This window comes from Anser anser, assembly GCF_964211835.1.
Source record: "Anser anser genome assembly, chromosome: 7".
Taxonomy (NCBI): domain Eukaryota; kingdom Metazoa; phylum Chordata; class Aves; order Anseriformes; family Anatidae; genus Anser; species Anser anser.
The window spans coordinates 34,432,200-34,447,452 of record NC_139727.1 but is presented as its reverse complement, the minus strand read 5'-3'; the positions used below and the strand labels follow the sequence as shown (position 1 = coordinate 34,447,452).

At 42.6% G+C, this 15,253-nt stretch overlaps 1 protein-coding gene across 1 annotated transcript; it reads right to left on the bottom strand.

Annotated features, from left to right (window-relative positions):
• Positions 1–3,186: 3,186 nt before the first annotated feature.
• Positions 3,187–9,508, bottom strand: KCNK18 (potassium two pore domain channel subfamily K member 18). Its single transcript, XM_083843704.1, has 2 exons — positions 8,335–9,508; positions 3,187–5,461 (listed from the first exon to the last, which is right to left on the bottom strand). Exons 1-2 carry the CDS (start codon positions 8,474–8,476, stop codon positions 4,635–4,637), a joined length of 969 nt encoding a protein of 322 aa, XP_083699830.1. The 5' UTR covers positions 8,477–9,508; the 3' UTR covers positions 3,187–4,634.
• Positions 9,509–15,253: the final 5,745 nt, after the last annotated feature.

Genomic DNA, 15,253 nt, shown 5'->3' with positions numbered 1-15,253 from the left:
ATAATAAAAAAGAAAAAATAATAAAAATAACAAAAAATAAAAACTAATAAGATGAAAATACAAGAAGATATAAGAAAATATAAGAAATAAAAGATAAGAAAATACAATAAGAAAAAATAATAAAAAAGAAAAAGTATTCAGTTTGTGAAAACCCAGGAAAAGAATGAGACCCGTCACTCTGGACTCACAAAACACTCATATTGCATGCAACAGCCACACATGCTACGTTTGATGCACCCTGGGGTCTGGAAATGAGGATCACAAGGTATGCTGGGAACCTGGAAGCAAAGGGGACTGCAGGGACTCCTCTCAGCTGGAGTCTCAGCCTTTGCCTCTGCTGAGGCTGCCGTCACGCATGCTATTAGCGTTCATTATATGAGAGTGTTTGTGTGATGTGGGTGCATGTCCACCTGGAACGAGTTGAAAAAGCATAAAGGCCATCAAAGTGCTATCAGATGTTATTAACGTTTAGCCCACTAAAATCTGGACCACATCTGAACTACTGGCACACAGATGACAAGTCCTCCATACCGTTAAGAATTTCCTGAGTCCTCAGGCACATTGCTCATGTGAGAGATGCTTCTGAATGGCTTACTGTTCTTTAAATGAACAAGCGAAAAAAGAAGGGGAATATTTCTGGTGGTTTCATTGATAGCTTTTCAATTCAGTCCCTGCATCTTCCTTCTGCTGCTGTTTTCTCTCTCAAGAGGCTTTCTTGCACGAAATCCTCTCCTCCCCGTGGCTGTGGGTTGTGAGACCTGTCCACCAGCCCAAACACGGTGCCAAACATGCTGATCTCCAAAAGGATCTTGGACCATGGGCTGGCTGCACAAATGTTCCCCAGGCCACCACTGTATTTTCAGTACTTCTCAGGCACCTTTTCATCATACTGTGGCTATATATATATATATAATATATATATAATATATATATATAATATATATTATATATATATATAAAAGGCTATACAGATAATGGCTCCTTCTACCTTTGCTGTCATTTTCTCCCTCTAACCCATCTGCCCAAAGGCTTTCTGCTTCTTCCACTCATTCCTCCATCCCTCCCTCTATACTCCCCACACCGGGAATGCCCTCCTTTTCTCTCCTAAGTGCTCGTGACAGCTGCCATCTTGGCCCAATCAGGAGTGATTGATCCAGCATCCTTCAGCACCAAGTGCATTTGATCTGTGAAGCTCTCCAGCTGGGCTTGTAATAACTCATATCCTTTGTGGGTTATACATCAAGCAACTCTTTCCCCATCAGTCACGTCTTTCCTGATAGAAAAGTCCTTCCATGAAGCCCTTCACTGCTAATCCGCCATCTCATGCGGCACGTGGTGGAAAAAGTTATTATGAAAATCAGTATTTTGTATTACTTTGATGCAAGCCAAGCTGATTTCCATGTCAATTTGTTCAAAAAAATAAACTTTTTTGGGGAAAAGACTGTGAATTCTTCAAGGATTTAGACCTTGATAAGAGCAGTCAACTCATAAATATTTATGCCTGAGGCTCACTAAATGAGCCACTGCTCACTACTTTGTCTCATTTTCATTAACTCTGTTGCTTTATTTACTGAGCTACATTCAGAGCTGAACAGACTGATCTGGTGCTATCAATGTCAGCACAATGCTGCTGCATACTCCTCTGTCATCTGGGAATCTGTTTTCTGACTCTGATAGAAAGAAAATTAGGGACAGATATTCCTGGTTGTGTGGGAGCAATGTTTCATTGCACCTGCAAAGAAGACATCAATACCTTTTAATGCCTGACTTTGGAGTGTGTGTTCAGCTCTTCACCCACCTTTAGGTCCTTGACATAGGACAAATGACCACGTTATGTTTGCTGCAGGTCGGTTGTCTTGGGTTGCCTAAATCACATTTTTCTTGTGACATGCTTTGCATAAACAGAGGGCGTTTGTTCAGAAGACCTTAGGATTTGTCTAACACACGCGTATGTGAAATTTCAGAAAATAGATTTACTGAATTTTTTGTGGGCTAAATAACAGCCCACTTCAATGCACTGCAGGCACTGAAATCAGGTGAGAACACAATGAAGAAGCTCAATATTCTGTCTCGGAGACACCAGGTCACAGAGAAAGAACAGAAGGACAGAAAAGGCTGTAGAGATGTTTCTTCAGACTCTGCCAGTTCTGGTCTCAGAGATTATTGAACTAGAAGTGCTATCTTTGTACTTACTTGTTTTTCAGGTTATTCTTTCATGAATTTACTCCATCTCCCATTGATCTAATGTGAACGTTTAATTGCCACATCCTCTCATGACAGGGAATATCTATGGCTTAATTATATGTTGTGTAAAGTTCCATTTTCTCCTCTTTTTTGTTTCTTTTCTTAAATATGCCACGTGCTAGGTTCATTTGGCAACCCTAGATCTCAATGAAAGATGTATAATAATCTTTCAGTTATTCCCTATTTTTCCATGCCCTCGCAGTGTTGCACACTTCTTCTGTACTCCCTCACCTCTTTCCAGACTAGAGAGCTACTCTACACCTCTCATATGGAAGTTGTTCCATATCTTTGTTCATCCTTTTCCCCTACCTATGGACTTTTTCTAATTTTCCTTTACCCTTTGTGAGGTGAAGGACCAGAGCTGCACATTGTATTCAAGAGGCAAGAACATCATGATCTTACAGAGGGCCATGGTGATGTGATTTGTTCTCTCTACTTCTATAAAATATTCTCTTATCCCCCACAACTGACATGTTCTATGTTAAGTAAAGCAGTTTACTGCCATCCCTTGGCCATAATGAGAATGATTTTATTCATGACCCTTTTTGCAAGTCCAGCCAAACTTCCCTAAATCCTTAAAATAAATGTGATGATATGAAGGTACAACATCTATGAGAAGTCTATAGGGGCCAGATTCTGGATTAATCCTTTGGCATAAAAGACATCTCAATGATATGGGAGAGACTCGTCCTTTGGCAGAAAGACCAGTTCTTACTAATGCTGGCAGTGTTAGGCATATCACAAGGAAAAACCCCGAGGAGCAGGAAGTGTAGTCCTCTGATCCAAAGCCCATTAAATAATATGAAACTTTCCATTGATTTCTGAGAACTTTGGCACAGGTCCAAAGTCCTACATTGATTTTAATCCAAAGACATAAAATGAGGTAATATGAGAGTAGTCTGAATGGAAGGACTTTGTACACGATATCAAAGTGGGGGCAGACATTAAAAAGTCAACCAGAGTTCCTTCCAAATGCTATCTTCTTTATTGTTGTCCTTATAAAGCACTTTTCTATATACCCTCATTCATTATATACATTGCATATCACCAGTTCTTAATCACAGCTAATTAGTAATAACAAGGACAATATATGTTACTGTTCACAGTGATTGTAACAGAGTTAGGGTGTCATGTAAATACTCTGAACATCTCATCTTCAAATGGCAAACTTGCTATGGAAAACAATGTATATTCTCCCACAATCAAGCATGCTTTAATATCTAATGATGTCATTCACATTCAGTGTGCATGCATATAATTTACACACTAAGAGGCAGTTAATTAAAGTCAGTGGTTTCTTTTATAGACTATGTTTTTTTGACATAAAAAATGATGGTTGATAGCTTGACTCAAATTATGAATAATATAAGCAAAATCTTGAAAAAACATATTCCCACACTTCTGTGCTTCAGTACAGAATCCTTACCACATCCCAGAGAAATAGGTAGACTTCTCTTTCTATGAGTGGGTGAAGGACCCACAGAAGTCAAGCACTTTGTGCGGAGTAAAACCCGAATTAAAGGAGAGAACTTTTGGGATTGGTGTCCCCAGGCCATCACATTTCTATAATGGCAGAGGTGGAGTTTCATTCCATGGCTACAGTCACCCGGAGGTCCTTCATGCCTTGCCCCAGGTGGCCCTCTCAAGGGCAGAACTTGTCTCGGGCACTGTTATGGCTGGACACCATGAATCACACCTTGACTCTGGGCTGAGTACAGATGTGATAAGTGAAGGTGGAAAATAGTACAGAGAGATGAGCAACTTTCTGACTGATTTATGGACCAGGGACAGAGAAAGAGGTGAAAATACCTTTCTTTAATTTTAAATTTTCTCTGGACGGCACAAAGATGCTTGCAATACACGCAACCATGATGGACCAGCAGCTGGGTTCACACTTCTTCTCCCCAGCTCTCTCTGCTGATGAATCCTGTTACCACAGCATGTGCTCGCAGTTCAGCACGGACAGCCACGACCCAGCTGTCCCTGGCTGCAGGCAGGGTGCCAGGACGAGACAGGGATCTGGGCTCTGCAAGAAGTGCTAAAAAAAAAACTCAGTTGGCTTGTTGTGGAAGAGAGGACAGGAAGCCTGCTGAAAGTCAGAGCTTTGCAAAAGGTGCTGGGGAGCGCCGGCAGGGAGAGCTTTCTACTCTTTCATCATGCATTATCTGCTTTTATTATTTAGGAGATGGGACCCTTGTTGGAAAGTACTCCCTGGAGATGCCTACACCAAGTGTCTCCTGAGGCATCCAGCCAGTTTACAGCAGATTAGCATGGGGAATCAGAAGAAAATGTGCCTTCTGCAAGCCCAAGGCAGAGAATGGAAATGCACAAGAACAGTTTCATCTCATCGCAGGGGCAAATGCATATGAGTGAGGAAGAAATGACTACGCTTATTTTGGATATAACTTCTTTGGATATACCTTCTTTGATGGCATCTTTTTCTCTCCACAAAATGAAATCACCTTTTTATATAAGACAATTAAGCGGTCCTGGCCCAGCTTAAAAGCAATGAAGACAATTTCCATGCCGATAATAATATAGAGGGAGAAAAACAAGAAAAACTTGGGATGTTCCAGTTGTGTATCTCCAAACCCAATAGTTGTCAAGGTGATAAAGCAGAAATAAAAGGCTTCCTGAAAATCCAATCTGGTTTCCCAGTTTGGAAGAATGGCAGCTGCACAGGAGATGTACACGAAGATAACCAGCACCATTAACACAATGGGCACATCTAATTTTTCTAACTCTTTTCCTATTTTGTCAAAATTCTCAATTACTCTGGACATTGTTTTTCCCCTGTCTAGTTCAGGACATGAGCTCCATCTCTCTATGCTTTTACTTCTTGATGGCTTTTTGTATTCATTTTCTCTGGCAATTAACAGCTCAAAAATTTCAGCATTGCGATATTGGACCGGCTTTCTTTTAACAGCTGACTGATTTTTCAACATTTCCACAATATTCAAGGGTTCATTTGCAGCTACTTTAGACAGCACTCTGGATTTTGATCTATCCCCTCTGTTACATGTGGATCCAGAACAGAGTTTAAAGGCTAGAAGTTTTGACTGTAGCTTTCTGAATTCGTTGTAAGACTTGGACAAGACAGTCGCAAGGATGTCTCCCATGTCCGTCAGGACCAAGAACATTAAAGGGATGCCAAATAAAGCATACAACATGCAGAGATATTTTCCAGTCCTTGTCACAGGATAGGTATTACCATAACCTTGATCAAAAAAAAAAAAAAAAAAAAAAAAAGAGAGAGAGAGAGAGAAGGGAGAAAGGGAGAGAGAGAGAACGTTACTTATTACACCTGTACTGGACTTTTTACTGACACCAGTTTTACTGAGCCATTTTTTAGTCCAGAGCATACTGTCCTTTTTGGCTTTGCTTTGAAGCTGTTCAAATTTCTGCCTTGCAGCCTGGTTACTGATGCAGGCATCTGCCCTCTCCAGGCCCGTGGAGGTTTGGAATTTCCCAGTTCTGTTGAATTAACTCTTCCTACCATACCCGCATGGGCTCTTTGACTTACCTGACTCTTAACAAGAGGCCATTTAGGGAGAAGAAGCTAGAATTTGGGGCAAGTCCATGACCAGGGTCCAACCCATGCTCTGATGGAGAAGAGGAAGATTTCCATATCTGGGAATATTGGCTAGGCAAGGTCCAGAGGGGGAGACAGCAGGAGAGATCCTGTTTTTCTTTGCCAAAACTGCTTATCGTGAATGGTAAGCTAGTAGCGTAATTTGAAATTGTTCCTAGTTCATCAGATCTAGCTCTAATGGCATGCCTTGTATTGACATTTTATTTGTACTGGCTTCATAGTTCTCAGAGGCTCTTACATGTACACAGAAAAACAAAGGATCAAGTGAAGAAACATCTGTTTATCACATGAGGAAATGCATGCTTATCCCGGAGTACCAAAGCTTACAAATATCAATTACAACACATAGGAAAGTACTACCAACCACACGGCCTTTGTGATCCATAAAATGGTAGCAGAAGATATACCCTCTCCCTAAATTCAACTTGGGTATTTAATTTTTCTTCCCCTAACAGTTGGATGTGAATGTCAGTTTGTAAATTAGTGCTTTTCCCTTACAGTGTTAGAAAACATCTGCATTACATTAATTTTATTGGTTTAACAACCATTTTTCTCCTCATCCTCCAGAAAGACATAAAGCATTTCTTCTCCCCGTTCAAGCACATTGTTCTTTTTTAGGTGACCTCCCAGGTCAGGTACTCAGCCTGTGAGGTTATCAGCTGGGATGCTGGAGTGTGGATTTCTTCCTGTCCTCCGACCATTCACTAATGGTCTGAATCCAGCCTTGGCCCCTGCTTTGCTGTGGGACACTGACAGACTATTTATTCTCTGTCAGTCTGTTCCCCAGTGGTTCATCGGGAATGCTAATACTGCTGAAACAACTGGGGAAGATTAATTATAGCAGTTATTGCACAGAGTGACTTCTCAATTTCCATACATTAGAAATACCTTATGCAGTTCTGACCACCGATCTCTAGCCTGGATGCTCGCTTCTGCTAGATAATTAAAGGTAGCTGGGTGGGCTCTCACCTGAAGTGATTTACCAATTCCTAATACTGCAGATAACAAACCCACCACAACAGAAATAGCCATCTCTTAGCAAGAAATAATCCAGGCTTCCTACCGGTCCCAAAACTCAGCTCAAAACCTGAGGCTCCTGTGTGAATGCTCACTGCTATGAAGACCAAAAATAATGTAGTTTAGAAATTTTAGAAATAAATGGATCGCTTGGGCCAGTGTGTATGGAAACATCTCTACAGTCCCACGTAAATGGAGATGGGAAAGTATTTCTAGGCAAGAAGTCTTCAACAATATGGTTTTCCACCTGTTTGCTGAAGTCAAAGCTTTCTGGTAAGAGGCACTTCGAAATGTTTCTGGTGTTGTGTTTGTACTAAGAAATATTCACTGGGAGGAAGGTACAAGTCTGTATCTCCAGCATGTGTCTGAACTCTTAAGCTATTCAAATGTGCCTGTGGAATAAAAAATGTGTCATTACCTCCCTGAGACAGAAGCACTCCAGCGTGTAGCACTGAGAGAAGCACACTCTACGAGAGCCAGGTGTACTCAGGGGCTGCAGTACGCTGCTTGAAGGCAGTCACCAAAGTCATCAGAGACAGAGGTTCAAGCCTCTGCTGTGACTGAGCCAGCAGATCCTACATGCTCCAGTGAACTTATTAACTCTCTCCTTATTCCTTGTGGAGAATAATCAGGTTTTATTTTGCCTTAAGATGCATACCTGTGCTGGGATCTTGAGTATATCCTAATGCGGTGGAGAAACGTATTTGCAATTTGATCCAATGCCGTGGGACTATTTCCCACCCAGCCTTAATGCTGACAAAATATTTAGATAGTGTCTGTATTCGCCAGCATTTGAGAAAGATTAGCAAAAGGACAAAAGTAACTTTGGAAATGAGCATGAGGAGTTGTATTTAGCAATGCAGCGTGAGCCAAAACCGTAACAGATGTTCCTATTTGATCTAGGTCATGCTTTGAAATATGAAGGCAGAAGGAAAGATTTCAGAGGTGTGATTTAAGCAGCGCTGTGTGCTGTTAGCCCAGAGAACTGTGAACAACAACAACACAGTCAATTATAGATCCAGAGGTTTACAAAGCAACATTAGACATAAACAACAGGGAAGCAATTTAAAAACAATATACGCATAATGAATTGCCTCTTTCAGTAAAGAAAACATTACCCAGCATAGCACACAATAGCGGCAGGAATAAGGTTTGATTGAAAAATTGAGCTTTCTTTCATTTCAATGTAATAGTTCTGTGCATATGTCATATATGAGCACATGCTACAGTATGCATGCAATGCTGCTACTAATCAGCACATAGCATCACTATTGCTTAAATTCTGACTTGTCCCTGGGGCTCAGCTACACCTCTGAAACCCGTGTTTGCTGCACCCCTCGCAGACCCATTATCAACACGCATGAGAAAAATTCAGGTGGGGTTGGAGGTTTTTTTTTTTTTCCTAATTCCCTGGTAGAAATACATTAGAGAAAGCAGTGTGGCATTTGGTTCTGTAAGGGTTACTTTACCTCTGGACTTACCCACAGTGGTGAATACTGTGCAGCAGAAGAAGAGAGACCCAAAGAAACTCCATATATCTTTTGGATTGACAAACCAGTCTCGTTTAGCTGTGCTGAGCAGTCTATGGATTTCTTCCTTAAACGACTCCTCGTTTTCCGTCATGTTATCTGTTACGGTAACAGCAGAAACTGAGAGTTTGCAGACCCCCAGTCAGGGAGCAGCCTAGGTTTATTATTCCAGGGATTTTACTCCAGCTGAGTGTTTGCTCCTAGTCCTTTAGAAGATAAAAAGATTCACCTCACACACCCCATTGAAAAAATGAGGTGGGTCCACTGGCTCATTGTGATAGCACAGCTTCCTGAGCAAAAGTCCAAGCCCACGTATGATCCACATCGCAGATCCAGGAGGGTTTCGAGCCCATATCCTCCACTCTACCCCTCCATCAGCACAAGTGGGTCTGGGGAGCAGCACCACACCTGCCTGCACCCGAGCGTCCCATTGCCAGAGGGATGCCCAGGTAGGGATCCTCGGAGCTGGGACAAGGGAGCAGGGAGAGACTTTCTGAGACAGAGAACCCAGCCCCCAGCAGGCAGAGGGAAACAGCACGGAAATCTCAGCTGCTCCTGGACTTTAGGGAACTAGGGCAAAAAGGGACAACACAAGCACATCACAAAAAGTCTTTTAAGTATTTACAGGTAGGAGCACAGGGACCAAGGAAGCTTGCAGTCAAAATCACAGTTAAGGAAGATAAGCAGGCAACAGCAGTCATCAGCTAAGCACAGAGAAAATCCCATTTGCAGGCTCAGCCGTTATTACTTTGAAGAATGTCTTCAAAAGCCAAAAATCTCATTCAGAAAGCAAAGGAATGAGTAACTCTGTGTACAATTAAGTTATTTTGCTATTCTGGTACATACCTGATAAATTTCTGGAGATGTACCACAGATTCTGCAGAAAATTTCTATATTCTTCACTTAAATTTACCTTCCGGTTACCTTCAATGTGGGAAAACATGAGAGCCCCAAGAAAAGCATAGATCACGAGAGACAGAATGAAGCAGGCATGTGGAAATACTGCCCAAAATATTTTTTTGCATGCCCTTTTACCTCGCAGAGGCTGTGATGTTGATGCCATCCTAAGCTCTTTTTTTTCTCTCTCTTTTTTTTTTTTTTTAATTTTGTGGAGAAGATAGCTTTTAGAGACAAGGAGGAGGATGTGAAAGCTTTTGCATCCTAGAAAAGCTTCTCCCGTGAAAACAGGGATTGTTCTGCCTCAGGCTTTCAGATCACATGTCTTATAAGTGAAGATTGCACTACAGTCCCAATGGAAAAGGAGCACAACTCATCAAGCCTTGAAACATTTCTCAGTCGAAAATATGCCCCTGTATCCCCGAACCACTACTGCCCAGCCACTGCTGCAATGCACGTGGATTACCAGCTTCAGTGGGTTTCTCTTCAGGCCAATTTGTCTTTAAGGTTTCCTTTTCTGAACTACAGTTTCTCACTGATACAGAAGAAACATATTTCTAGCTCCCCAGAGGGAAAATGCACACTGTGAGTGACAGATTTCTATAAAGATTTCTCCCAGAAGTGGAGAAAAAAAAAAAAAAAGAGCTAAGAAGGTTTTTGGTCAGTTCTCATGTGATTAAAATCTTCCCATTAATTTGAACTCCCATTCACCTTAGTAAGCAAGAACTGACATTCAGTTCAGGGTTACTGATCCTTTCAAACTGTATCCAACATTAAAAATATTTTTTTTCCTTTCATCCATCACTGTAAAACACTTAGAGCAATGAACACTGCTCTTGATAATGTTAATAGTGGTAGTAAGGGGAGTTGGACTTGCCTGAAAGAGCTGTTAAATATTTCATTAAAAATGGAGACAGCCTTGCCCAGCCAAGACCTTCTGAGATATTTGCAAGCTAAACTTCCACGCTATGAAGAAATACTACATGGTTGTAGTGATTTCTTCTGGGTCAAACTTTCAGCAAATTGGATCACAAGATATCACATGCCTGTTAGTATGGCAGCCTCCACTATAGAAAAGAGGCTTTCAGGGCTAAGACAAAAATAAGCCTGTGTGCTTGCTACTTTTCTGGTTTTCTGATTATTTGACCCAGTAGTGCTTTTTTTTACAATACCTTCATAAATCCTCTTATTGCAATCTTTTTTTTTTTTTTCACCGTCCTGAAACACGGGGTTAAAAACTGTTAATATTCATACTTAATGAAAAGCAACAGGACCTTCTGGGAGGCTGCACTTCAAGACAGCGTGCTGAGATTCAGTGCCCTTACCAGGGGAACAAGGGACATGGAGCAGCCAGCGGGGCAGGTGACAGAGCAAGGTGGCGGTGGGCAGCGTACCCCATGCTGGAAGGACAAGGCTGGCTTCTCTGGGCGAGTTTTGTACAGAGTAGGCAACAGTGACGTACAAGCTGGCAGAGGTTACTTGGATTTCTACAGATGTGTTGACAAAGTCCCTCGTTCTCAGAAAAGGCTTATTAAAACTGGAGAAATTTCAAACAGCGATGAGCACGATTGAAAGTACGGACAGCTTTCATGAGGAATGACCAAGCAGTGTCTTTGACCCTTGAGAAAAAAAAAAAAAAACAACAAGCAAACAATGAAACAAGAACACAAACAAAAAACCTGAGGGATATGTAGGAGCAGTCTTCAAACTCATGCGTGGTCCAAACTAATGGAGAGAGTGGGTAAGGGATCAGCTCTTCTGGGACCAGAATTGGGGACCATCAAATGAAGCAAGTAGAAACCTGGTTCAAAACAAACAAAAGAAGATGATTTTCACCTAGCTGGAAAACTCCAAAGGATGTTGGGTTTCTATACAGAAGAGAGAGTGGAGAGTTTAGAGAGTTTAGAAGCACAGTCATTCAATGTTACCAACAGGTAAACCAAAGTGGGTTCAGCAACCCTCTGAACTGAAAATAATTGGCAACTGGGAAAGTGAAATGGGACACTGGGCCAAATGGGCCTTATGTCTGAGGCAGTATACTCACATTTGTGTCCTTATAAAAAAGGCTCTCACAGCCCAGTATGGCAATTCTGACACAATTTGTCCTGTGGATTTTTTCATCTGCATCTCAAACATAAGCCTCTTTCCTCCAAAGTGCTTTAAAAACTTCTTGGCCTCCTCCTATACATGGTAGGATTGCAAAGTATTGAGCAATTCCCAGGAGCTTCTCAGCCATTTCCAACACCAGAATCCGAGCTTGTGACAACAAGAAAATTTAATAAAAATACATTTTGAAATGATTTTTACATTATTTGCTTAATCTAAACCATTTCCCACTATTGCCGTCTTACATATTCGAACTCAGTTGCTTAAAAGCAAATCCCACTAACCACAAGTTATTCCAAATTGAGTTACTGTTACTTCTATTGAGAGATTTTTGCAATATGCATTTCCTATTCTTGTTAATGGACAGCAAACCTGCACTTTTCCTAACTTCCATTATTTTGATTAGGGCAAATGTGGGTGTTCTGAAGGTGCTCCTTGAAAGGAAAGTTTGTGACCACAGCTGTAAGGTTTAATTATTCCAGTACAAACACACACACATTAGAAGTCATGCTTTATCTGACTTTCTTGGATTACAGAGGTTAAATGAGGAAGGTCACTGTTTGTGCAGTGAGAAGGTTTTCAATAATCGATAAAGCTCATCAGGCATCGAGACACCTAGCAAGCTGTCACAGACCTGCTGTGTTTATTTCTTCTCTACGAAGGGCTGTTGGACCCCGTGCACTGTGCTGGCCAATACTCAACAGTATGACACCTTCCTCTTTTTTTATGAACAAAGCCAAAGACTTGAAAGGGAGTGATTAAATAAGTAGCCTTATTAAAAAATAAATGAATAAAAGGCATCAGACTAAACTTTTTGCCTTTTTTTTTTTTTTTTCGCATCCAGCACTGATGGTTTGATAAAGAACTAAGACCCCAGTTTGGCAGCACTTCATGACCAAGAGAATTTAAAATGATCAGTGCGAGACTGGATGTTAACAAGGATCACAGAGGATTTTATCTATTGCTGCTCACATACACACCACGGAGAATATTTCCAGAATGCCCTGAATACTCAGCTCCCCGAGCAAACAGGAGTGTTTCCGTATAACAGTGATATCAGCCCCCCCCGCAACAAACAAGCCACAGGTAGCAGCAGGAGTTGTACCAGGAACATGAGCCCAAGTCTGGGTTCTGGGTGAGCATCACTGTATTTGCCCCCCAGAAGCAGGTCACCCCACCCAGTGAGGATGGACGGGGGGTGTCAGTGGGGTTTCAGATGTGGTGTTTGGGGGCCTTGCCAGCTCCCATAGACCCCTCTCCTTCCCACCCACCGCCCCTTGAGACCTGTCCCTGGGGCAGCCCACAAACGGCACAGCATGCACAACCTGCCAGACGAGTGGCACGTGCTTTCCAAGCACCCTGAGCTCATTTTTCTCCTCCCTACCCCAATAATATTCCTCTGGAGGATGAATTCCCCTGTTCCCTCCTGGCACCTCCTGCTCTCCCCGCCGCCCCCTTGCACCTCGGACGGCTGGGGATGGATGGAGAAATGCGCTAATTGGCTGTGTAGAGTCTCTTGGATTCCCCGGGGGAAGGTTTAGCTTGCTTTGTATCCACCTGTAAAAGTCTCAGCTCTTGCATGAGTCAAGTGCTTGAGCTTATAACCTCTGGGAATATTTGAGAGCACTCAGGACTAGCATCCTGACACTGCATATAATGCTAAGTGGATTCAAAGATGTCCAGGACTCTCACCCTGAACTGGAGAACTTCCTATTGCATTCTTTGCTCACACGAAAGCCAAGCAAACAGTCCCCATCGTTTCATCTATGAGAGACAAACCCTCTTCACATCACCCCCATGCTCCAGGAGCAGCCCAGACTCAAGTACTCCTCCCCAGTCCTTCTCTTTTTTTTTTTTAGCACAGATGAAAGTGTCATGGCCAGAAAACACCTCAGACCTCTCACTTCTTCACCTGGCGACTCAGCAGCAGGACCAGCCACCCGATTCATTCTTCACCCCTTCTCCCCGTGCTGGTGGGCTGGGTAGAAGGGCTGCCCTCTCCTTCATCCTGCCCCTGCTGTCGGGACCGCGTGCCAAAGGGGACTGACGGGTGCTTGAGCCCAAGTGGGGAAGCTGCTCCTGGACAGACAAGACCCCCTCAGCCCCCAACCTTCCTTCCCGGTCTCCAGCCCCTTTCTCAAGTGCCGTGGAAGAGCAGAACCGACCCCTGACAGACACAGTGCAGCAATTCCTAATTAGCGCGGGGAAGGCTTTGCAAATGAAGCTGGGCACCGCTACCTCCCAGCGACGCGTACGCTGCTCATTTATCGGCGTGACTCACTTGGATGATGCGATAACACTTCGTGGTGTTGCAGCAGGCAGAAAGGTTAATATCGCAGTGAGTCACCGGGGTAAGACCTCACCGCAAGTGAGAGGCGGCGCAGGAGCCCTGGGCTTGCAGATAAGCAGAGGGGATTACCGAGGTTCAGCTACATGTCTTATGCCAAAGTCTTTACTGAGTTAATGTAGTGAACGTAATGCTGGTATAGTGGAGGCTATCTCAGCCCAGTAGTTTCATTTTAAGGCAAACAAGCTCCCCGTGGAGAGATCGGAAAACTGCTTCTTTGGAATTTAATTAACATTAGAGCATGTGAGATTATATGCTGCATAAAAGCTAAGCATCATGATTCATGTCAACAGAGCAATTTTACACCATTTGAACTGAAAAAAACCCACAACCCCACAACTTAGAGTCAAGACGACTAGTCCACTCTGCTCCTTAAATAAAGAGATTTATTCTTTGTTATTATTAATGTGGCACCATACGTATAAAAGCAGTTTAACAGAGGGGATTGTAAAACCTCATATACAGGAACAAGCTTTTAGCTGTAAATATCCACCAGCATGCATCCCACATCGTCTCCGTGAGTGGCAGAGACCCTCGCAATTCTCAGCATGCGGAGTGCTAATGTAAAACCATCTACTGAACTTCTTTCTAATGTCAGAAGCATGTTCATTTAAACCCAGCACAGATAAGCAGGATGTAGCACTGGCTATTACCAATAACATTGAGGTCAAAGCTGTATCTGAAACAACTCCAAGGCTGAAGGACAATTAATCCCGAAACTACGATGTGCACAGTATTTTCTACTCTCAGCCGTCCCCTGCGCCGTATAAACCGCAGGCTGGAGGATGCTGACGATCAGACACCTTTCTGCTTCCCATCACTGGCAATCAGATGTGATTTGTCATCAGATGGGATTTGTCAATGGCCCAGAGTTTCCTGAACTTCAGGCTAAATTTTCCACCACTTACTTTCATCCCAATAATTCTAATGACACTCTAAGCTATTTCTCTTCCCCTTTCTGTATTGCGTACTCTTACAATATTTTAATTCCATTATCCTACCGCTCATTAGTCGTTGTGGATGCAAGGGGTGGAAGATTGTTTCAGAGATGGGTGTGCCTTGCGCCATCATCGAGTTGACACTTCAAATTTCTTTCAGTTCTGCTGATTTCCTTTAGCTCTGAGCAGGGATACACGAATTTTTCAAACCCTGTCCCACCCATTTCAGCTAATACACCATTAATTAGCTTACCCTTTGTTATGTTGGCCCCTTTAAATGTTTTTAGCAGGCATGGGAATAGCTCCTAAGTGCTTTTTAGTGACTCAGTAAACAACATTTGACCACGTTAGTGGGGAACACTCTTTCAAGCTCTATACCCGTCAAGTGTAGCTTCACATGTTTAATTAGTTTAAGCCACAATTCCTTAGTGATGCGATCCTGGCTGTGTTGATGAGGAAGACTGCATTACAAAAATGCCTTCTGCAAAAATGATATATATTTTTTCTTTGATGGAAAGGAATGTAGCATCAAGAACTGCATGCAAAATTGCCCATCACTTCTGAGGAACTTGTTATAAAAAAA